The sequence below is a fragment of the Dermacentor andersoni genome, chromosome 9 (genome assembly GCF_023375885.2).
Source record: "Dermacentor andersoni chromosome 9, qqDerAnde1_hic_scaffold, whole genome shotgun sequence".
In the NCBI taxonomy this organism is placed as follows: domain Eukaryota; kingdom Metazoa; phylum Arthropoda; class Arachnida; order Ixodida; family Ixodidae; genus Dermacentor; species Dermacentor andersoni.
The window spans coordinates 42,200,476-42,226,096 of NC_092822.1; the positions used below are offsets into that span (position 1 = coordinate 42,200,476).

At 46.1% G+C, this 25,621-nt stretch overlaps 1 protein-coding gene across 1 annotated transcript in view; it reads right to left on the reverse strand.

The window, feature by feature from the left end:
• Positions 1-25,421, reverse strand: part of LOC126527647 (uncharacterized) — a 259,964-nt gene extending 234,543 nt beyond the window's left edge. Inside the window, exon 1 of the mRNA XM_055068917.1 lies at positions 23,963-25,421. Within this exon, the coding sequence (XP_054924892.1) occupies positions 23,963-24,041 (79 nt within the window). The 5' untranslated portion in view covers positions 24,042-25,421. The remainder of the gene's footprint in view (positions 1-23,962) is intronic.
• Positions 25,422-25,621: the final 200 nt, after the last annotated feature.

The following is a 25,621-nucleotide window of genomic DNA, read 5'->3' on the forward strand; positions in this document are numbered from 1 at the left end:
GTCGAGACTGCATTACCTGTGGGTGGCTGAACTGGAAACGAGTATAATGGGCAGCTATTAAGGAAGTTTCAACTACGCACGAGAGCCCCGCGTTCTGAAGCTAGGGAAGATTGAATTTCTCTCCGAGGAGAAGGAAAATGCTGCATCGAGAGGGTTTCTCCGTTTTGTTTTGCATCTTAGAATTTACGCGACACTCCCGTTTTCGAGCGGCCGAGATGAAATCCTGTCTCAGAAGCCTCGCATGCCTTAAAGCGTACAGACTTAGTGCACTTGCTGCTCTCGGTGGGGAGCATGTAACGTACGCAACGGTGCTCCAGCAAGGCATTGCTTTGAAGAAATGAAAATGGTTTTCGTAAGCCCTGCGGGCATCGCAAGAGGCTTACCGAATGCGAATGAGAAACTCGAGCCGGCAGCCTTGGATTCCGTGTAAGTAAACTAAAGAAAATGAGTCCGTTATGCAGGTAGAAGTGCCGGTTTCGGGAGTCGCTTGCTTCGCTTAGGTTAACGTAAGCTGCTGAACGGCTTAGCAGCAAGAAAATTGATTTTTCTGAACATTCTGTCGTTCTAGCTTTAGGAATTACTGTGATTTAGGTATTTTGCCGTGTAACTGCGATTGATGCTCGTGAACTGACAGGACGTAACCAGGAGGAGGGAGGCCCGGGGGGGGGGGGGAGAGGAAGCCAGCCCCCACCGAAATTAAGTGGCATAACCCCCCGTCGCCGCACCCTCCCAGACACGCCACCACTCCTCACACACATTCCTAAAGCGCAGTCAACTCAATCTTGAGACAGCTATTCGGTTTGGTTGCCTTTTTCACTGATTTTGGATGGTGGTAGTTATCGACATCTCCTGCGTTGTGAAGGCCAGTTTTCTCGTCGATTCGGTGCCAGCGCAATTAACTCGAGGTGGGTTCAGTTGTCAGCACCTATTGCTACGGTCAGGCGCATCGCTCTTGCTTCGCTAGTTCAACCTTCTTTGCTTAGACTGATGCACGGACCTGGAAAGAGATTCAATTCGTGGTCAGCTGGTCTGTATGGTCGTGGAACGAGTTACGGTCAGAGAAAACGCCAGTTGCGCTTTGCGTTTCTTTTCATTGTTTCTTCGAGCGACGGTTCGTTACGACGCTGGCACATTCTCGGGACCATATACAAGTGATATGGGGTTAGGTAGGGTGGAATATAAAATCATGCAAAACAGTGTCCATCATCACACCCTGCAATAACCATTAAGCCCATAAGCAACGTGAATGTCACCCGTTACCACGCTTTTCGTGCAAGATTGGCAACTGGAAGCAAGAGTCGCGAGGAGTTGAGAAATTAAGCGATCTGCTAAGAGAGAGAGCCAATGCAACAGCCAAAGAGGAAGTAAAAGCGAAAACTAACAAATTTAACCGTTTCTGCAAATGTTTGTGGATCAACATCTTTTTATTTAAAGAGGAAGTAGAGAATACGCCGCCAGAAGTGCTGAATGATTCCGTGTGTTTTGAATGACGCTTCTACAGGTATCAATACAGCCGCCTGACGTAGCTACTTCCCTGCTGTGCTAATGAGGGTGTTTTTCTAACCTTCTGCGGTGGGCGCAGTACTTCTAGAACAGCAGTGTCCTGCGTTCTACGCGGTTGTAGGGGAATGGCCGCCACGCATCGTTACGCAACTTCCCGAATGACAATGCGAGTCGGTATTGGCACTTAACTTGGTAGAGCAGTAAACGAGAGATCCAAAAGGACTGTGATTGTTCCGCAATTATAAAGTTACGTGTTATCCTTCCAGAGCTAATTCAAAAACACTACTAGAAATCTTTCTTATACATTTTCGCTTATTTGCTTGTTCTTGGCAGTGTTCTTCCTGCGCATTTTTTCTGCGCGAGTTCATTTTTGTGGTTCCTTGTTTGCCAAGAAAAGGAAAGGTGTATCTCACAGGCGTACATGTGAGGTACACCTTATTTCATTTCTCTTTTGCGGGTTTAAGCGTCTTTATAGCAAACGTTAGGGATTACTCACATGTGTACACGTAATGGCACTCTCTCCCCACTCTACTGCATAGAAAGGTGACGAAAAGTTACCTGCACTTAAGGTGTGTTTTCGCTATTCTTTTCTGTGGTGTTCATTCCGTTCTGGGGAAACTCTTGAGGGCTGATGTTGTGATCAGTGTAAATCAGTCTTACCTACAAGTGTGAAAGCTTTGGAGAGTTGGTAGTAGTTCATGGCCGCCTTTGCAGCGCACGACAACAGCTCTCTTTCTCCGCTGCAGTATTTTCTTTTTTTATTCGAAGCCGTTCATTCGCTGCGGAAGACATCGCCATGGGTTCCCATGCTATTTGTTTTGCAACGCGTGTCATGTTTCTTCATTTTTTAAAATGCGAACTTGTTTAGCACTGCTGGGTCTAGCATCTGCATGCATAAATCGACCCCGTCATTCTGTCTCACGACAAGCTTTCATTGTCCTTGCGCTCTGTGTTTCTCTCGTAAGGAATGCAAAAAAAAAAAAAAATAACTCAACCATTGATTGAACGAAATCAAAGAGTGGTGCTCACTTTCTCTCGCGAAAATACTCACGTCTAGAAAAGCTACCCTTATTATAGCATAAACCTGCGATGGGCTAAGTAATTTTCTTTCTGTAGATGTGAGCAAATGCCGGCCTGTGAATGAGTAACAATTTCGAAGAAAGAGTTGTGTGTATTTGGCTTTTGAATTTTCCATAAGATGCTTTCTGTCGAGACGCATTATGCATGAAGAGCCTGCGTGCTTCAACGAAAACACGCGTACGCGAGTCATTATTCATATTGGGATGTGAATTTCGGTGGAAATCGAAGGGCTTTTATGGCTCATGCAGCAGACTTCGCACCTAGACGCAATATGCTCGTTTTCAACTGCAGCATTCGCTCATAGGGAATAATAAATCAACTGGTCTCTCTCGCCAGACAGTATAAAACAAGCGCACGGATTTTATTAATATGTAATTACGCCTGTCAGGCAGCCTGTTTACAAACTCAGCGGCTCTGCATCGGCGATATTCAAAAATAAATTAACGCTCACAACTCTTTCGTAACATGAAGAATCACTATGCAGGACAATAGCCGCAAAATGCATGCGCTTTTGTTGTTTCTCACGTAATTCACCTTTCCTTCTTGAATAAAAGAAAAGAGAAAGTGAGGTTGCTGCAACATATATGAAAAAAAAAAGAAATATGACTCGCTGTATCATGTTTATAACAGAATTAACGGGTACTTTACTCCTGTACCATTACGAATTCAGAGCCAACGGTAAGGCTAGTTGCATATCATCAAACGAAAACATGTTGTGCCGACTTGCGCGATATTCTTCGACCGGGTATCCAAGGTGCGTCTGTTTTGAATATGCATGCAAGATCAAAACTTCCATCGACGCCTTTCAGAGTGCGCATTATAAATGTACCGTGTTGTTGCATTTTGAATAGACGCTGGCGGAATTGTTTACATCGGTGCAGCACGCACCAAGTTACGTGCATCGCGCTTTTTTTTTTTCCTAGTTCCTTCGCCTCCCATCTGGCGCAGCTGTAGCATGGCGGGCAGCACATTCGTTCTCGATTCGTTCAGCGGGAAATGTATTGTTTTTTTTTCTTTTTCTTACGTCAAGATTGATAACTATCAGAAAGAAGCTCTTGCGTGCCTCGTCGCCGTCATCTGTATAGCAATATATCGCGGATAACTAGTAACCATACCCGTACCAAAAAGTAATCTCCGGCGTCTATAAATCATTGCCTCCATTCTACTTCTTTCGCTCCTAACACACCTGTTCTCGAGTATTGCTTGAATTCTCTTACATTTCTGCTTTCTCAATTTATGGTGAACTACGCAGCACCCCTAAACCAATACCATAGAGTGTCCCCACCCTTCACAATATGTATTTCTGAAGAACAAATAAGATGAATGATCGAAGCAATGAATGGATGAAGATGTGTAACTAACTGCCTGGCTCCACATCTCCATCTGTAAGTCACCGCACTGAGCCAAGGTGAGCGAGGCGGTGCATCAGATGCCACGGTGGGTGCGGTAAGATAATCTCGGCGATATGTTCGTCGCTCTTCAAATACCACGTTATGCCAAGCTTCCTACAGCCGCACACGTATTTTCGAATTTCCGCCATCTCAGCCTACTTGGTTAACGTACTTCGGCCCTGCGGGTGGTAGTATTTACGAAAATTATTGTTTTAAAAGCAAAAAAAAAAAGTGTTGGAAGCATGAACAGCGTCTTCCCCGTATAACTGCTTTCAATAGAAATGCTAAAAGCAAAGTTAAGTTGCGGCATCGGAATTCTCTTGAGCATAACTCACGTTCTACCTGCGCCAGGTAAATCGGCTTTGAAGTTGCGGCACCTTTTATTGCGGATGATCCGGCATGTTTCTTAACTACCGGTTTTGTAATGGGCATGCACGAATGCGACACACAAGCAAGACTGCGGTTGGGTTTCGCCTATATATATATATATATATATATATATATTACGTGCACTTGTTGCTCTTTAGTAGCGTCCTCCATAGAGTAGAATGCGCAATTGCTCCTGTACCATGCAGTCGATGCGCATCAAGTAAACCCAACTCAATAACATTACCCTCGAGCCCCGAGTGTGGCGTAATTCTCATAAGATTGTTGTTTCAGCACACGTAAAACCCCAGGATATATTCAATTCTATTAGCATCCCCCACTCTCTAAGACTCCGCACTGCCGTGTACCGTAGCACTGCAGACCCGAAGACTCGCTCACTAGCACCAACACGCATGCAAATTCGCAAATTATTCGCGCAATCGTAGAACCGTCTCCCCACAGACGTGCGACTATACTTATTTTATAATTTAATAATAGTCTTTAAGCGAAAAAATTTGTTCTCTTGCGATGTAATTGAGGGACTCTCATATCATAAAGGCGTTTTGTTATCGCTCTCTTGTCCAACCAACCTCCAAATAACCCTGTACGTCTACTACATTCTCGTGGCTTAATTCGCTCGTGCGGACAAGTAATTATATAACTGATCTTTTAGATGATCATTTCGATACGTTTAGCTCTCCGTCAGACAGATGGGATTAAATTGTCTTGTTAATTACTTTGAGGATATTGCCAAGTTATCTATCCAACAATTTATGCCCATTAAAACTACGAAAAGTAATGCTAACCTTCCCTGGATCACTCGCGACATTTTGCATTTATCTCGTCGTGTGCGTAGGCTTAGGAATTATAAACGAACCAACGATCCCATAACCCTGCACAGGTTTCACAAGAAAAAAACTGAATTTAAAATTGAAAACGAATAACATTTCCTTTTTTTGCGCGTTCAACTGCCTGATCTCCTAAGAACCAACCCTCATAACTTTCGGTCTAGTATTTCACCTCACGATTCTTCACCCACTTCATTCAAAATGGATAATGACGTCATCAGCGATCCGTCAGTAATGTGAGATGCTTTCAGCAAGTATTTTCACTCCGTATTTGTACCCGATAGCAACTTCATTCCTTCTCTCACAAATAAAGTTTGTTCAGAAGCAATCGGTGACATTCACATAAACAATAACGGCCTTCTTAACCTCGTATTAAACTTAGGTATCAAGAACTGAGCCGGTCCAAACAGGATACACAACGCATTCCTGGTTCGCTATTCCTTGGGGTCATCAAGATATCTGGAGGTTATACTATAGAAATCTTTATCATCTGCCACTGTTCCTTCCTCATAGAAGTTAGCTAAAGTGCTTCTTCTTCATCAATCCAGTGACAAGCAGTCTGTCGAACTACAGCCCAATTTTAATCACATCACAGTCATGCAAAATCTTCGATGATATCATTCATAAATACGTGGCGCTTCTCTTGGAATCATATGATCTTCTATCTAACATACAGCGTGTTAGGCGCGGTTTGAATATGACGGCGCAGTTAGCTGAGTTTACGCATAAAATTTTCCTTAACCTTGATGTCGGCAACCAGGTTGACGCTGTCTTTAGAGTTCTCTAAAGCATTTGACAGAGTATTACATTCTAAACTCCTTGCTAAACTTAAGGCTGCTCTAAATAATTCTCAGCTAGTCAATTGGAATTTAATTTTTCATTCACATCGCTACCAGTTTGTCTCTTACAGTTCAACCGAATTTACTGCTATTGATGTGACATCTGGAGTACCCCAAGGCTGCGTTCTTGGGGCACTGCTTTTTTAGTCTGCGTAATAGTTTCCCTGTTAACATCTGTTCTAACATTCATGTTTATGCCGATGATTGTGTTTTACATGAAGTGAATAACTGTTCTAATGATCTTTACCACCTCCAGGACTCATTTGCTAGGTTTTGCACTTGGTGCAACACCTGGCAAATAAGCATTAATTTTGATAAACCTGTCCTGATGCCATTCTGTAAAAACGTATTCTCCTTCTCTTTAGCGTTGCTCATTCTATAACCGCGCTGTGGGTAGGGTATCTCAGTATGAGTATCTCAGTGTCATATTTACGCATTATGTGTCATGGTCTAATCACATTGATTACGTTTGTAACAAAGCGCTAAAAAATTAGATTACTTACGTCGTACACTATCCAAATCTCCAACAGATACTAGGCTACTATTATGTAAATCGCTAATTCGTCCTGTTGTTGACTACACATCTGTCGTTTGCAACCCTTATGAGCACTGAGATTAACAGGCTAGAAGGAATTCAGAAAAAAGATGTATGATTTATATGTCACCGTTATGATCGTGACTTTTCACCCTCTTCTACATTTCTTTCCTTGAATTTTAACTTCTCTCTCTTCACGTCACCGCATAGCGTCATTAGGTTTCTTGAAGCCCATCGTCAATTCCTTCTATTAGACTTTCAAAGCACAACTATACTAACCCCGCAACAGAGTCATCGACGAGACGGCATCACAACCTAAACTTGACGCCCTACTTTGCACGCCCACTAATATGTTTAAATTTTGCTTCTTCCCTCCTTTCATGGAACACTGCAATTCCTTACCTAGGTGTATTCGCTCATGTCCATCCCGAAGTTTTGTTTTTGCCATCCAGGACGTGTGGTCTTAAGACATCACACTTATCGCTGCATGGTATTCTGCTCTGTATAATTTCCATCTGTTAACCTGCTCCTGCTATAGCACTTATTGCGCTGCAGTAAGTACGAATAAATAAATAAATAAATAAATAAATAAATAAATAAATAAATAAATAAATAAGTTGTCTCGTACAAGCCGTCTTTCTCACCCGCAAAGCAGAGCTTGCTTCCTTTTACAGCGAGCTTAAAACAAACTCTTGCCCTATCCGTGAGAGAACCAACGTTCCTTAAGGAGCTTGCCTTGATCTTTATGACAGCTGCGTCACTGTTTACAGCAGACCAAATCTGGCATCGCAAGCACCGCAAGTAAAGAAAGCTGCACCGACAAAAGACAGACTCCGTTCGGAGCGCCACGTGCAGTCGACAAGGAGGCTTGTTAGCGAAAGCGTCAGCGGGAAACGTCATCTTCGTCAGCTGACGAGTGAGCATTAGGTTTGAGCGGGACTTACGTGGCGGAGCAGGGAGGTGAGGGGGTGCGGAGGTGAGGGGGAGGGCAACAAACTGACGATGTACCAGACGGTCTGGAATTCAGGCACCCCTTGCCCTCTTTCGCAGCAGGCAACGCGAGAGCGCCATCTGGCGACAGCCAATCCGCAGCTTGAGGCCCGTTCGCTAACGACCCGTCCGGAGAAGCACGTTGAGCTTTCGCTTGCTCGGACGACAACTGCCGGTCATCCCATCTCGGCAATGCGTGTCGGTAACGAAGCCGCAGTGTCGTAATTGGGCGTTCGCACATCAATCGGACCTGGCGCCCTGACACGTTCCTTCGCTAGAAGTAGCAGGCATTGGTCGATCCGCCATTACACTCTCAACACATTCACCTACATTACACGCTCAACGTATTGTAACGGTAGGCCGCGGCTTGTTTCCGCACACATGACATCAGATTGTGAATTTTAATTTGATTGAATGCTACGTAATGTGTCTGCGTCAGGTCATCTTCCCATTTATGTCTGTAAGTGCAATTTTAGATCTGTGGGCGTGCGCATCCCGCACAGCATGAACGGAGATTTGGTCTGTCTGTCTGTCTGTCTGTCTGTCTGTCTGTCTGTCTGTCTGTCTGTCTGTCTGTCTGTCTGTCTGTCTGTCTAAGTCTGTCTGTCTAAGTCTGTCTGTCTAAGTCTGTCTGTCTAAGTCTGTCTAAGTCTGTCTAAGTCTGTCTGTCTGTCTAAGTCTGTCTAAGTCTGTCTGTCTGTCTGTCTGTCTAAGTCTGTCTGTCTGTCTAAGTCTGTCTAAGTCTGTCTGTCTGTCTAAGTCTGTCTGTCTGTCTAAGTCTGTCTGTCTGTCTAAGTCTGTCTGTCTGTCTGTCTAAGTCTGTCTGTCTGTCTGTCTGTCTGTCTGTCTGTCTAAGTCTGTCTGTCTAATAGATTGCCAGAGGAATTACAGCACATTATTGATATCATCATCAACACCTGATATCCGGATATCCCTAGGAAATCCACTCACGGTTCCTGGCACAATACAAGTGCAAACGGTTTACGAGTATTGCGAGGGATAACATTAGGAATATACCGTTGATGTCGGTTATGCAAGGCGTTTTGTCTAACCAAGAAAGCGATCATTGAAGTGCGCAACATGGAAGATCCGTAGATAATATGTTTCCAGGCCCATATATACTGGTGTAAGGCCGAGCGCAAATTTGAGTAAAATATCACACATCGCCCACAAAAGGTGCACAGGACGGAGGGAGATGACACAGGATTGGGGGTATAGGAGGTACCTAGAAGAGGCCTTTGTGCTTTCAGCAGAGATGGGTTAGACTGATGATGGCAATTATCGAAAGAAGGACAATATACGAACCCACTGTGCCTAGGTGGGGGGTAAAAAGGAAGGAGATCTCTAATTAGTAAAAAATATCAAGGAGACACTTAGCACTATACCTGCGAGCATATAAGGGGTCGCACAGGTGAGATGGAAGTTCCGCAGCTCTAAAATAGTTTCGCACTAGGTTTGCGTTTTGGGCTTTATGTTTTGGCCGAACAAGGCTGCAAGGTGCAGGCCTGGTAATAATTCAACTGCGGAATCAAGAAGCTTTAGCTTTCAATTAGGCATATTTGCTGACGAGGAGGGGCATGAAAAACGAAGAACGCGGGCAGCTACATCGTCAAAGACCGTTGAGATGCTGAAAACATAGCACTAGTTCTTGGTTGTGCGCACCGTTAAAGCTGAATCAGTTTTTTAATGCTGACGTCTCCATAGGCCAAATTTTAGGGGACTCAAATCTGGAAACCCTAAATGAAGCCACTTTGCTAGGCGACATTTATGAGAACGCTTCACGTGAAGCCGTCGGCCATACCATGCTGAATACGCCGCTTCTCTTTTCTCATGAACACATAGCAAAAAGAAGTAAAAAAAGGAAACACGCACACAAGCACACTTTCTTTTTTTATTTTGCAAGGATAACGGCGAAGAGTGCATTCTTGAAGCTCAACTCTTGAAGCTCAAGCTCAAGCTCTTGAAGCTCAGCTAAAAGACCGCTTATTTCAACATGCTGTCAAAAAGTCCACAAAGTTCAAAATATTACGGCATATTTTTATCCTACTTGCGCAGGAAGAGTATACTGCATCTGGCAGGCTAAGTATTTATTTATTTTTACAAGTTCATTTCTCTTGCAAAAAAAAGAACATTCATGTTCCTTGCCCGGCGTTACATCATTCAAACACGTAAAAAGAGGCTAGTTAAGCCAGGTATTTCAGTATGGCGGAGGGAGAAGCTAACGACGTTTACTATTGCGGATGTGCAACGTATAGATAGTTGAAACTAGAGAGCGAGAGAGCCGGCAGAAAGGCCGGCCGCTTAACCCACTGGACGTCAGGCTGGCTACCGTGTACGTCAAAAATCAGATGAGCAATTTGTAATTTTGGGGGTTTTACATTCCAAAACTATGATATGATTACGAGGCAAACTGTAGTAGAGAGACCGCAAAGTTTATTTTCAAATCAATAAGATTCCAGTCCGGCGTATATTTAGTGGGTCTGAGCACCCGCTGCGGACGCGGTTCCGAGACATTGTATTGAAGCGGCTTCCTCGGCTCGCTGGATGGCCCAGAGTTGTGCTGTCAGGTTAGAGCTGAGCAGTGCGGTATTCCAGCGCGAGCGGAGGCTGGCGGTGGAAGAGACGCACGGGTCGGCACTGCCCGACTTTTTTGTTAAGTGCTGACTACCATAACATGTGATTAAGCGTGGCAACCTCGCCATACGGTGTGCATCTGTTTGTAGTGTACATGTCTGGATACATGTCCTGCATGAGTCTGGGGGGTTTCTGTAAGAATCCGTTTGTAATTGTCTGAAGTGTACTGCTTGCGTCCTGTCTAACCTAGGGTGAGAGAATGGGCATACGCGTCTTTGTAACTGGTAGTGTGTCGCGATGTCGTGGAACCGGGTCATATGATCCTCCCGCGCCCAGACGTTCGCAGTACCCCGCGGGGGCTCTTCCTCCGATGAAGCTCGGTGAGTGAGGCCTCGAGCAACGCGGTGAGGCGCTTCGTTGGGGGTGCTCAATCCAGTGTGTGCCGGGATCCATAGCAAATGCCTTCCGTTATCGAAGTCGGCATCTCCCTGGTGGATGGGATGTCGCTGGAGTATGTGATACGCCTCTTGCGAGATGCGCCCATTTGCGAAATTGCGAATTGCCGTTTGCGAATCGCAGATCACGTATGTTGCTTTGGTTTGTGTAGTGAAAAGACTCCAGATTTATTCGGACCGCCTGGGACTCGGAACATGGTAGAGGAGTGTTTTCTTTCTTTTTGCATTTCGTTTCCATCGAAATATGGCCGCCGTGTTCGGCATTTGAACCGGCGCCCTCGTTCTTCGCAGAGAAACACCAAAGCCGCTTCATCACCGTGGAGGCTATGATGAATTCGAAGAAAGAATCAAAAGGCGAGAGAGTTGACCCGCCAACCAGTACATGCAAAATTGACGCCCTCAGTAGTGCGTTTGAGAATAACCTTTTTTTTTTTACAGTGAAGCTGTTATGGCCTACTCCCGTGTCTACAACGGACATCCATCACATAGTCGTGGCTGCGAGGTGGTGCTCACCGCGTTAGGCTCGAGATGTTTAAGTGAGGCCGAACTAAAGCGGACTTGTCCCCGGAGGACTTTACCCGTCGCCTCACGGAGAATAATTTCGCCAACTGATTGTCGCAGCGCACGTGCATCGCACGGCTAGGGCCATACGCGCGTTTATACGACGCCCCGTTTGTTCTTTCTGTAGACTATATGAGCTTAGCGGAGAATTCCTCGGACAAAAAGAAGATCTTTATATGACACTTCGGCAAAGTAATTCTGCATCGCCAGAGCTTTTAAGTTCACTACAAGCAAGCCCTAATGCCACTATTGTTTGCGCAGCAACGTAGACACGCAGTACATCACAGTAATCCATCTATAGCTCTGCGACACGAGAAGCAGCGGCAGCGCGCGGAGATATGTATTTTCCGCACACTGGCCGTAAACGATAGAATTTAGCGTTCACGAAGTATTATTAATAATAATAATGAAGAAAGGACGGACAAGAAACGTCGAGCTCGGGGAGCGCGGTGCCGAGTTGTAAATTATGACAAATTGCTCAATTCGCCTTCGCTCCACCGGCCGATTATATTCGGAGCCCGAGTCTTGAACTTCACGTTTCGACGCTGTATAGGGGTCATATCGTGCCAGCAGCAGAAACTAAACGGCAAAGCCGGGGCTTTCGTCCCTCCCCCCAACGGGTGGTGAAGCCTGAGCGCGAAATGACTTGGCCCGACTAAGCGAGATGAATGGCGGTATGAAACCGTGAATAACGCGAAACACCCATGTATGCGTATAAAAATTAAAAAAATAAAGGACGCTGCGTTTTGTTAAGGCCTGTGTGCCATTTCCGTATGATAAGATATCCTCAAGGTAAGCTAACAGAACGTATTATTTTTTGCTCGGCATGTGTGCTCGGGTTACCATTTCTGCCTATCTATACCTCTGTACTGTAAAACTTCTTCCGCTAAGCGTTAAGCTTAAGGGATGGTCGGAATGAACTACGATAATTCATGAAGCTCAACATTAGTGTGGTTGACGGTGTGGTGTGGTTCAAGCTTTAGTAGTAGTTTACACCGTCGCTGCGCAAGGAATTAGACTGCCACCTCATTTCGTGATTCAAAAGATTGCCGGTACGGCTGCCTTTGGACAAGTGGCAAGTCCAGCGCGAATGTAATGACAAAAGTGGATGAATTTGATTTCGGAACATGTGGAGTTTACTTATTTGTTCCTTCATACACATGCGAGACATTACTATGTAACGCGTGAGCGGATACAGCTGAAAATTATTTGAGGAAATGAGCATTGTTCGGACGGACAGGGGGTTTGGCGGGCAGATGCTATTGTTAGTGCTTAGATGATTGAACAAATGCATTTATATTCATCAACACATTTATGCGCGCTTACATGCCTGCTTGACTCGTCGTCTGCTTGTGTCCGCGCGTAAATCACGCACATACACACATAACTGCAGGCATGTATGTATGCGCGTGTAAACTGACCCACCATGTTAACAACGAGGCTTTACCTCAGTGAACTAGAAAGGGACACTAACTACACCATTGATATAATCTATTAGTTAAAGCAAACTGCGGTGACACCATTTGACATCGGAAGCCGATTTCTGAACGCGCTAGTAGTTTCGCATAAAGGTACCCTAGAAACAGCATAATCACAGCTCCAAGCCATGCAAGTCGATGGAAAAGCCACCAGGCGGAACCGCTACCCGTGTTAACCTACAAGCCGAGAATGTGCTTCGATGACACTTTACAATTTTTGTTTTATTTCGTACAAGCTACCAGATTCTGACCAAAAAGTGTCATGCGTCTGCCTCGGGAACGGAAGTATGTAAAACAAAAAAAAAGAGAGACGATGCTGTCAGAATACAGCAAAGAAAATAAATAGTCAATTCGTTAAAAAAAGAAAAATTAGAATATTCTATCGAACACTTAAGATCCTCCCGTTGAGATGAAAGAACCTCCTCCCATGTTACATCGCCCCCCCCCCCCTCCACCCGCACCCTCTATTGGACGTTCCTTTGAAGTGCCCTTCGCACAAACGCACCAGAATATGGTGTGACAGCGCCGAGCCATAGTGCTGCTGCTTCCCTTGATCCAAGCCTGTCAGCTCGCTTCAAAACCACGTCGCATCAAAAGCTCCTTTTCTTTCACGACGCTTGGGACAAACACCCGATCAAAGAGGCCAGGCTAGCACCCCGCTGATGAGGCACAGAAAGCAGAGATTAGAACGGCGAAGGATACTTTAGCTTCGCGTTATACATTAAGGCTTTATTTACTTTTTTTGTCGTTGTCAACCCTGATCAAGCTCTGCTCAGCATTGCGAATTAATGGTGAATGGACGGTTGACCTTCATTAAAGGCTGAGATCAAAGCAATGCAAAAAAAAAAAAAAAATGTCGAGCCTAATGCGTGCCGCGAGCGAGCTACAAAAGCTGAGAAACAGGTGCCTACAGTGTTGATAAAGTCCTCATTTCTGTAGCACTAATAGAACGACCATCTAGTAGACAATCAATTTTTTTGTCTCTTTTTCTCGTTTTCTGCGATGCGAGGGAAACAAAAAATGTTGCCTACACCACACCACCAGAGACTAGAGATAAGCGTGGAATAACTCTCTTTTGGTTCCCAGCCAAAGCAATAAAATATATCTCACTGCCTTTTCTACGTCTAACGGGTTTAGTTGCTTTTGCTTCCACCGCTGTCAAGATTACGCGATAGATCTCGTTAGTCTACTAAACCTAACGATGAATAAGCGCATCGCTTCTACATTGTTTGGTTCCGGTCGGCCTGCTCATCATGCCTTGAACGCATCAGCGGCTCTTCGGAGTGCATCCCATGGAGAATAGAATAGTGGATCATGCCATAGCATCGAATATTTGAAGCTTAAACTTTAAAGCATCAAATGACGCGCTCGCGTCTACGCGAGTTCTTTTTCAATGCTGCTTCAACCATTGTAGCTACGTTGAAAACTACGAGTGTCGGCTGGTGCAACGGCTCAACTTCTTTGCGGCACACATCAGCACTGCAGAGCAACTTGATTCGTATCACTGTGGGAACGCACATTTAGCCAGACCAGTCAGAAAAATGTCATTATCGTATTGGGATGCGTAGCGTCGATATCAGTAATGAATATTCCGGATAATTTTGACAACGCGGGCAACTATTCGTTTTTTTTTGTGCGCACTAAAGATTGATGCTACTACCTAACTAAGCCAGGTGAACAACGTTGGTTGCTGCGATGTTACAAAACACTTAATGTGCCCCAACTACAATTAAACATGAATAACGTCCGCAGTAAACGCCAAACGTACCAACCCTGACCTCACGCCAAGCGCTTTTTAAGTTTGCTGCTAACTTTCTCAGTTTAGCACTACCAGAGTATGCAAATTAAGCTCACTCTAGTGACGTTAACATTCCGTTTACGTGCATCATGTGCTAGTGAATTCAGCGTACGATTATTTTAAGTTTCATTATTCTCTCTCTTGTTTTCTTCTCTGCATCGGCCCTATCTTTTGGAAAACATTTGCTGCGTTTAACTATTGAATGTTCATCGCGGTCTGTGTCCACTATCGATCTCGCTTGCCAAAGTTATTTCTTCTTTTGTTTCCCGGCAGAGGCAAAATATTAGGAGAACACAACACAGGAATCCCGAAGTTAGGAGGTACCTAGTACTATCGAAACCAGCATTATTTATGCGTAACAATAGCGCAGAACATAGTGTGGCGTACTCATACAGAAAACGCGTGCCCGAAGGCTAATCGGAAGCTAGAATTCTTAAGGAAAGAAGTCGAGCAAACGAGGCTGGACGCCAAGCTAATTGCCTACAAGGCTTTTGTCAGACCTAATCTAAAATATTCGTAGGTCGTTTGGCGCGTTCATAAGGGAAGGAAAAAAAAAATAACCAAGGAAAAAACTTAGATCCGCGCCGTACGCTTCATATGGTTTCGATACCAACGAACAGAAGCAGTCCCGGGGATTCTGCAGTCCTGTGACCTTGGAACTGTTGCATACGGGCAGGCAAAAAAAAATAAGACTGAATTCTTTTTTTTTTTTGGTACCATTTTGCCAACGTCGGAATGCGGCGGCTGTGACTGCGATCGAACCCGGGGCCTCGGTGCCGGGCGGCCCAGTGCCGCAGCCACTCAGCTGCCGTGGCTGGCAGATTCACGTTTACAATATTCCTCGTAACATTACGCGCTGCCTGAAAAGCGTATGCGGTAACTCAGCCACGTTGTAGAAATTGAAAAAAAAAATCATCATCTCGCTTCAGAGCACGCACCTACTACGCATCGACCCAACTGGGATGAACAGAAAGAGATGCAGCAAAATTGAAAGTGGAAGTGCAAAATACCGCACGAAATCAACAAAACAACATCCTCGGCACCTGCCAACTTGGCTGTCTTGAACCACGCACATCGTCCGTCTCGACGACGTTCCCTCCCCCCCACCCCTCCCTCTCCCTTTGCAAGTGGCACACTCCTTTCGCCGGTGACAGCGTGAACCGTTCTCGTCCCGGAGCAGGTCGCGGCGGAACAGGCATTCCATGCTTTTGACATATATATATGCAACACAAAATAAAAGTTATGCGGGAAAGCAGCACAACCCACCTACTCGTTTCGGGGAACCGCATCATGCTTCCTTGGGAGCCACGCGTGGGGACCGAGGGCACGTTGGTGGCGGCCGCAAAACGTGTCTTCCTCGCGAGAGAGGCGCCAATTGGATCGCATGCATAATTCAGATTGAAGTCGGCAGTGGGACGGGGACAATAAACGGCAAGAGGAGCAGAATGGCGCAGCTGAAACGGGACGTCAACCACATTTGTTGTGGGAAGCTGTACTATAGTGCCTCCGGCATATTCTTTATTCTTTATGTTTTGGGGGGCCAATGCGGTCTCGCCAAACGCTAGAATATAGGCTACTACACGTGGTAGCATTGTTGGAAGTGATGTCGGACATTTCCTGGTTTGCTCTTTTCCTCTTTTGCAAATTCCGGGGATGGAGAACGAGAAGGTAACCCCAGAAGATAGGTGTAGTTCGCGGGCTAGGAGAAGTGTGTTGAATATATTCGTAATTTCCAGAAAGCTGTATGAAATCGTTTCCTTTTAGTCGAAGTTACGACTGATATATGGTGGAAGTGAAAGACATTCCGTATGCATACGGAAATTTCTCAACATGGCATCCCAAATTTCCTAATGACACGATTCATTTCATTGCTATGTTCAGCGGAGTTAAAAGACGGACAACAATGCACTGAATGGGATTCACGGAGAGAGAAACTACTGAAAATTGTATGGGGGATTTACTGATAAGCCCACTACCTTTCCTGCATTGCTAAAGTGCATGGAAGTAAAAGCGATGTAAAAATGCACATCTCTGCCTGTTTATCAGGGTTCACATTCCAGAACAACATAGCGGTTATGGACAACGCTGAAGTTGATGACACCAGTTTAGCCCTCACTTAGTCGGTTTCATCTCCATACACGAGAGTTTATGCGTTCCACCCTGATCGGAATGCGTCTATAGCGAATGGAAATGTAACTCGCTTCCGCGTGTAGGAAAAGTACGTTAGGGAAAACGTGAAACAAAAATTATAGTTTACCCCGACGCAAGGCTTATATCTTGTCGGAGCAAAGTAGAAAACAACACAGAAATGAAACATCTGCTAAGCCGAAGAGTGAGTGAGTGAGTGAGTGAGTGAGTGAGTGAGTGAGTGAGTGAGTGAGTGAGTGAGTGAGTGAGTGAGTGAGTGAGTGAGTGAGTGAGTGAGTGAGTGAGTTATGTTCCAAGAAACACTGTTATAGAAGTTATTGGTAGTAAGTGACAGAGATGAAGGATTAGGAAAAGATACCCTAGGGTGCTGTGCAGGAAAACCTGAGTTTGGCAAAGTTGGTGAGGTCGGATAGCTCTGGCGACGTCTCTAGACTAATGAGCTAATGGTATCAATATATAAAATTAGACCTTTGGCACGCCTCCAGTTTCATTGGCTTATTTAGACTCACTCTTTGGTTATCATCATTTGGGCGTTACCTCATGGGAAGGCTGAAAAAGAACGCACACGCGGTCAAACCATCGGTGCCTTCTTTCATTTTTTGATCGTTCCACTGAGCACATTACATGTGCAAGTTATAGAGAAAAAATTTTTATATGTTACATTTCTACTACGGGGTTTGTGGCAGTTTAGAAGCATTTCAAGATACGCAAGATGCGTACTGAATAAAGTTTAAATGAATTCGCAATTTATTACATACTGCGTTGTACCACGAGGCAACGATAGATAGATAGATAGATAGATAGATAGATAGATAGATAGATAGATAGATAGATAGATAGATAGATAGATAGATAGATAGATAGATAGATAGATAGATAGATAGATAGATAGATAGATAGATAGATAGATAGATAGATAGATAGATAGATAGATAGATAGATAGATAGATAGATAGATAGATAGATAGATAGATAGATAGATAGATAGATAGATAGATAGATAGATAGATAGATAGATAGATAGATAGATAGATAGATAGATAGATAGATAGATAGAGTCCGAAAGAGGAGACATGCATGTGATAGGCCCCAGAAAGGCTTGGCGAGTGGCTTGCACCGAGTGTGTATATAGATAGAGGGGTGGTCGCGGCATTGCGATGTCGCGTCGATAACAAAAAGTTTGGCAGGATGTTTCCCTCCTGTAACACGGGAAGGCGAAAGCCGGTTGCACACCTGGTAGCGCGCGGTCTCGCATCATCGCGTCGCTGCTTTCGCAGTTCGGTTTCTTCGGTAGGCGTGCTTGTATGCAATACTTGAAGTGCACCGGCTTAAGAGATCGTTTATAGTGTCCCTGTGTATAGTTTCCCTCGCACACGCACTCAGTACTTACTCTCTCTCTTTTTCCTCTTTCTATTTCCCTTTAGGGTAGGGTAGCAAACCGGGTGCTCGTCTGGTTGACCTCCCTGTGTTTCCTGTCCTTGCTCTCTCTCTCCCTCCCTCCCCCCTCCCTCTCTCTCTCTCTCGTCGGCTGGTTTTTGACGCATAGCTGCGGCTTCGAGCGCTCGTATAGCGGCTTCGTTACTCGCGGCAACGACGTTTGTCTTCGACTCTTGGTTGCATCCTCTCAGCAGGGGATTGGAACGTGTGCTGTTGTGTGTGTCGCATGGGTGATTTCAACGCATGTATGCATTCTTAGCTTCACTTTGCTGAGTGCTTGTAGTCTCTGCATTAAGTGAGGGATGAGCCATTGCTTTTTTTTGTTTGCTAAGGGTGTCACGAGACGTTACTGATGATGATAGTTTTTTTACCATCGGACAGGATGACGGGTTTTTTTTTTTTTGAAGGCCTTGGAGAGTATGAGCCACTTATAAGCGGCGCTGGCGCGTAAAACTAGCCAGTCTTCTTTTTTTAACGAGGAAGCGGCGTGCCCTCGTGTTCACATACGTGGCCTTGTCTCGTCATTTTAATACGCGTCTCGCTTTCTTTGTTTACTCATTCCAGTTGAGCAAACTCTGAAGAGCGAGACTCAGTGGCTGTGGTGTTGGGCTGCTGGGCACGAGGTCGCGGGATCGGATCCCGGCCACGCGGCCGCATTTCAATGCGAGCGAAATTCGAAAACACCCGTGTACTTAAATTTGCGTGCACGTTAAAGAACCCCAGCTGGTGGAAGTTTCCGGAGTTCTCCACTCCACCACTTTCGGAGGTATAAATGAGGCATTTAGCGGAGGTTGTTTTAAAAAATTCTACATAAAAATTTTTTAGCATATTTTTAGCAAATTCTGGAAAATATCTACAGCAGTCTAGATGATCTGGGAATTTCTTTTTAAGGAATGGCAGCAGCTAATTGGAAGTGCCTGTCTCAGATGGTACAGAGTTGCAGAGCAATGACCAATCAATCATGCTTATATAACTAGTTCATTTTCATATAGTTGGTCCGTGTCGTACCATCGATCATTCCTACTTTATCGAAAGACACCCAATAAAATTGGCTTCCAAATAAGGTGTTTAAAATTAGCATGATCCCGTATTTAGAGAGTCACTATAATAATTGACACTCGCACCCTTTGATAATGCGTTGATCTGTAATATCTTTGTTTGTCTTTCTGAAAGAAATGCGTCAAGGCGGACTGTTTAGAAGTCTCGCAAGAGATTTGGAGTAAAGTTTAGAAAATTTCCAATCTGTTACAGAGAAACCGCAGAACGAAAACAATGAAAACTTTGTTGCTGTGGGCCAAGGCTTGTATTAGAAAAACCTTCTTACGCTACATTTATTTCGTAAGGAAAGATTTACATGAAATCCTAATGTTAAGCATATACTTAACATAGGTATCCAACCATGGACAAAGAGAACTTACGGACAACACTCTTCGTGAGTTTCGCCGGTAAATTCTACGTTCTTGACTTCTTTATTCACATTCGTGGCCTTAAATGCGCAATGCGTTCGCTAATTCAGTCTTCACTAACGAATGTAGAGTCATTTGAGCATTAATCTGCAAGATGTACCTTGCGCCAGTTTAACGAACTTCTGATTTCGCCGGAGATATTTGAGCGGAACGTCTAGCCGTCGAGGTATGCTTACGCACGGAAGAACACCAGAAAAAGGACGCTAAAGTTAAAAAGAAATTCTCTTTCGTGTTAACAAATACAAGAACACGTACTATTAGTGAACGGGTAATTGATAAAAGAGGTAGAAACACACCTGACAGAGCGGAAGACATTGCCGCTGCCGAAATAAGCGGTGTACAAATACAACGTCTATATGCGCGTCAAAGAGAACAGCGTATTAAAAACAAACATTGAATGAAGCGATCCCCGGAAAACGGTGGGACTTGCGATACAAGGAGGATAATTTGAGTCTGTCAGCGGAGGGGGCTAGAAAAAAAAGAACGTCGTGGTCAGAACGACGACATCTTAAAAGCAAGGCACCTAGGAAGCGAAAAGTCTCTTACACCCGAAGAAAGTCGCGCACACAAAACATAGAGGGCAAATAATAAGGTACAGCGCACGAAAGAGGAGGCCGTAAGATCAAGCGAAACGTGGCCAAAACGTGGGCCCGCTCGGCAAGGAAAACGTACAGTTGGAGGATTGGGAGTGAGGCCGCCGGAGGGAGGAAGGGTAGGTGGACAGGGCAAAGTGGTAAGCGGGGCGGGATGAAATAGATTGCAATCATCTGTCAGGAGGAACGGCTCGACCAGGCCTTCGATTAAGAGAGCCGTGGCGGTGGTGGTGGTGGGGACTGCTCCGTCCGTGACCATTTGTTGGTCGGCAGATTGGACAACGTTGCGGCCAGAGCACTGGATGGGGAGGGGGGGGGGGGCGCTGTTTGACTCTTGCACACGGACAGCTTTTGTCTTTGCCTCCACTGCTGCTGCTGCCGCAGTAGCAATAAGAGTAGCTGGCTTCGCTGGTGGCTTTGACGAACAACCGAGGACGACGCGGCGAAGTGGCTTTCACTCGGCAAACGCACACCCGGAGCTTGATCGCGTTTCGGCCGTTGGTGACACTTGACCGCGAGAATTGATATTTGTGGAGCATTGGGAGACCGCGGGCGCGCTGTTATTGTTTAATATCCGCGGCTTTCGTTTGCACGCCCATCCGTGTATCGCCGCGCAAGGCTCTGGATCATTCTTTCAAATCGAATGAATTTGTTTTATTCTTTCGCGTTCGTTTCCTTTCGTTACTGCGACAGCTGATAAAGCTAGTCGAACTCTCCGGGGTCAGTTTCGTGTGCCTTGGTGTTTATCAGGAACGTAATCTTTCGGCGGAAGAATTCCTTTGAAAGGAAGGGTCTATTACACCACAATAAAGCGTATTACTGACGGGATTTGGACTGAGAGACCAACACGGTACTCGAGAGACAAACACGGTACTCGAGTAAAACATGGTGCGACACGTAAGCGCTGTGGAGCTTGCCTTACATGTTTCTTCGTCTACTTCCGGTCAGTAATACGTGCTTTAGTAGGTTACGACTTCATTACCCGCTCGTCCATGTTCGCACCGGCTAAAAGAAAGTTCGTTTTCTTTGCACAGCTGCTCGATATCGATATGTGTAAGTGGGATGAAGACTGGGAGAACGCGGGTTGCATATCACAGGCAGGAAGTGTACCATTAAAGTTACCCTTTCTTTTTTCTTTTCTTTAGAAATATTTATATCCTCCAAAGCTGTCACCCGCGTGAAACCGCCTTTCTTGCCGCCACATTGAATACTAAGATAGGTGTAAATCTCCTCGTCCTAGAAACCTGCGGTCGATGACGCCTCAAACACACAACTCGCTGAGGAGTGTACCCACGTTCCTAGTTATTGGCCGAAAGTAGGTTGTTTCAGTGCCACTGTTCTCACATATAAGAGCATAAGTATGCGCAACAGGGATAACCACTACGGCTTTGTAGACGTTAGTATTAACTAAATGAGTGTATTTATTGCTTGAATATAGCTCTTCGATTGCAGTTATTCTTCTATCGAGGTCCCTATCTCGTCGCCTCAGGAGGCGTTTGAAATAATTGTCGCTTTTTTTCTATCGTATGTGCTCGAAGTCACCTTCCGCTTTATTACATAGCAACAGCCTATGGAACAGAATTTTCTATAAATATAGGGGGAGGAGGGGAAACAGCGAGGTTTGTCATTATATTGATTCTAGACCATTGATTTAACATTGTTCGGACGTTCGTTACAAAAAATACGGAAACAATATTCTAGCTCTGCCATCTGACGTACCTAATCAATTTCTGTCTCTATAGCTCGTATATTCCTCATTTGGCGGTAAAACAGCACTAGAAGTTATCGAGTCTACACCTAGAAGAAGACTTCGACGCTTACTTCTTCATCAAGGGCTTGAAGCATGGAGGAAGGAAGCGAAGTCGCAGTTTCGCCCGAAAGGCGAAGCATCGATTGCGATAGTAAATTAATAGTCAGCTATAGAAGAAAGGATAGTAGTTTTGTCGGTCGTATAATCTTGGACACATTGGCTTACGAACTTTATTGACAAGCGTGATGTCAGAGCGCACAAGCAAACGTGAACGCATCACGCTTGATGAACGCGGGCACTCGCTGTCAAAACGCTGGTGTGAGGAAGCGCGGCAGCCGCAGCGAGCGAAGTGGCCTTCAAGCTGTCGATCGCTCCAACCCATGAGCGGCGACAACATGACGTGCACAAAGGTATGAGCCGTCTGCAGATCCCTTTCAAGATACGGCGCACGCGACAGCTCGCGGCAGCGCGAAGTACCCAGTTGGTGGAATCGAAGCCGCCCCCTCCCACCCCTCTTTCCCGAGCCGCCTACCCGGTACTGTGTGGCTCAGCGCAAAGCGGGACAGGGACACAGGAAAAAACGAGGACAAGCGTTTCCTGCCCCTTGTCCCGCTTCGCGCTGCAGCACACAGCGGCATGGAAAACCAACTAGCCGAAATGATCACCCCTCTGCCTAACCGCTTTCCTCCATAAATAGCCCGAGAGATTGGGCCGCGATCATCAGTTGTCGTTGCGCCCGGTCGAGAAATACGCAGTTGCTGCCGGAGCACAACGCCGCCACCCCTCCCTCCCTACGATCCCCACACGGCCTTTCGCGCGACGGAAGACGGTGCATCTGCTCTCCGCTGTTCTCTTCCGCGCGCGCCAGCTTGAGCCGCGATCGTCGGCTTCCCTCGTGCGCTTTCATTCGCCTATGCAGGATACGACGCGCGGCGACGGTGTTATCGCCCTTGGTCTGTATACGGAACACCATGGCGACGGTGACGGCAAGAATGAGCCTGGAGGGTACATAATTGCTATAGCAATAAAAACAGAGGAGAGGCCCCACCCACTTCACGCCCGCTAGGAGAAAGGTGCGGAGGAAGTCATGTGATATATTTCGCAGCGGCGGCCATGTCTTCGGGGCACAAGGGCGGTTTTCTTATGGTGGCCTGCGCTCATGCGTGTGCTGTCTGGTAGGTTTCGTGTCCTGGTACAGGCGTCGTGTCTGCTGGATTGCGTTAGTTCCCGTGTTTTGTTACGCTGCGCTAGCTATAGCGCGCTCTCACGGCTGTTGTGTTGGCCAGATGGAACTGGAAGAAGTAAAAAGCGTGAAACGAGCGCGCATGCAACGCCATGTACCACGTGCCAAACCACGGACGAAGGGCGATCTGGGAATATACTTGCCGCCTTCCGCGAATTCATGCTAACGTGTCATCAGAGACTGAAACCGCGGTGCTTCAGAATACGCACGAAAAACGCATTGCAGGTCAGTGACGGCTCTGTAGTGTTTCCGATTTTGACAGCGCAGGATGCACTTGCGGCACACAAAGCAGCCATGTGGAAGGTTGGGAAAGAAGCGGGTGCTGTGTCGGCGGATGCGGGTATGCGATGCAAGAGAGACCAATTTTGGCTCGACAGAAGAATGCATGTCTGCGCGCAATTCAAACGGCTGGTGGTCGCACGTAGGCCCGGTCAACGGGTTAGCAACAGGCATACCCACTTAATTTTCGGCACTGCGCGGAGGTTACTACCGAAGTCTGTGCCCGTGAAGCTTCACTTACCGTGAGAACAATACACCTCAAGCTGCAGTCAGTGTATTACGTGGACACGTAACGACCTTCTCCTGTGCTGGCCTCTTCGTCGGTGTGCTGCGTCTCGTCACTTGTCCGTGGTGCGCGACCCGAAACTTGTTCAATAAAAGCGAAATGATTCCTATAAAGTAATATTTCATGTCTGACAAGCTGTGGTCAATGAAAACACAGTTATTTCAGAGTTTCTGAAATCCTAAACAACACTGATTCGTAAGCAGCATGTGTATAGCGCGCATATGTCAAGCAGGTAACCTTATTTATTAATTTGTGGTAGTAGAGTGTTTGTAAATGTTCTCCGATGATCGTTTTGAGCAAGGTACTTCATGACACCTGATAAGTTCATTCAGATAGACTTACCTTCGGCTTTCTGGAGGTTCAGCACCGACGCAAGCATCCACAGCCACCAGGCCACCGAGGCTTGTCTTGACGATGACATCGTATGGTGGCCAATCCAGAACTCCCCTTAGGAGATATCCGTAACGGCGTTATCCAGAAGAGACACTTGTGTGGACGAATTATCCGATGTTATTAAAATCTCACATCACGAGTCCGTCCCAGGTACGTCTCAATCTCAGTCAGTTGCCTGTACTTCGTGAATATGCTTTTCCTGAGATCTTCGCAGACGATGCAGTTACACAGGCCTTACAACAATGTCTGTCAAAATAGAAGCGATGATCCTCGGTATCACGCGTTGTACACTGTATACAGGAGGGACGATAATAATGCTGTGCTTGAGCTGTGATACATATGTGCATTCAGACCGAACGCCGAATGCTTGTCCCAAAAATTACCCGTCACTGGCAGATGTTGAAGAGATGATAATATTAGGCCACAAAAACTCTCCAAACATGCTAACACCAAGTTTCAAGGTGCAAGCGGTGTAAATCAGGGATGTGACCCGCTTCCGCAACTTCCAATCATGCTGCAAGCGCGACTACTCTTAATGCTGCGGACGTGCGACTCTGGTTCCGTGCAGGATTCAGGTGAGGCCAACCACAACATGAAGTTATAACACATATATGTAAGTGCTTGTGACTGTTTTGCATGGAGATTCCGAAGGAATAATGGCGGACGATAATTCCCTAGCACTTCAGAAGCCCTGTGCGTCTGACCGGAGTGTTCACACACTGTCCCTGTTTCGCACGCTGGGCCCTGAGCACAGATCCAGCGAAGGTAGCAATCCGACACTCAACACCCTGATGTGTGTAGTACTGTCTTGCTTCAGCATAATAGGAACGCCGTAATACAATCAAACATTTACACACATTGGTGACGCGAGCTACTTGAGACGGGGTATGTGGGCAGGTTGTAGGAAAAATTATAACCTGGTATGCAGCGCTAAAAATAATCTGTTGACAAACGTTCCTCGGTCACATACAATCACACGCACACGCAATGCCCACTGAAATACAGAAGGAGCAGAAAGATGATGTCCACGCTAGAAATGCGGTGCGCCTGATGGCGAACGTGGCACGATGTCTCAATCTGAGCTGAAGTCAAGCACCATCATTCAGAGGACCAGCTAAAGCTCCGGCGACCTCATCTCACTAATCACCCATTTCTTGAAATGGAGAAAAATCCGCCTATGACGACCAATTTGGATTGGGCGACTTGGGCGCTGGCGGCTTGGGAACGGACTACGAGTGACAACTCTAGGCTTTGGTCTCTCGGCGATTTACTTATCCTTTGCGCAGCGCTGACGCGTTAAGAGGTCACTACGCTCCACGCACAAGCTGCAGCAAGCGAAGACGACGGAGACGAGCAGACGACAAACCGTCGACAGACGACACGGCGCTCCGGTTCGCGTGGAAGCCGGTCCACAGCGGGAACGCGAGTGACGTTCCTTTGCCCGAGCTAGGGAAGAGTGAGCGGGAGGTTGCGGGAATTCGGGAGAGAGACGTATGAGGGGGACGGAAAGCAGGGACGTGCGCGTGCGCACTCCGGGAGAAAACCGATGAGCGAGCGATGGACGTAGAGCGGCCGACGGGGGAGAGCGATGCGGGACGTTCGCTCAGA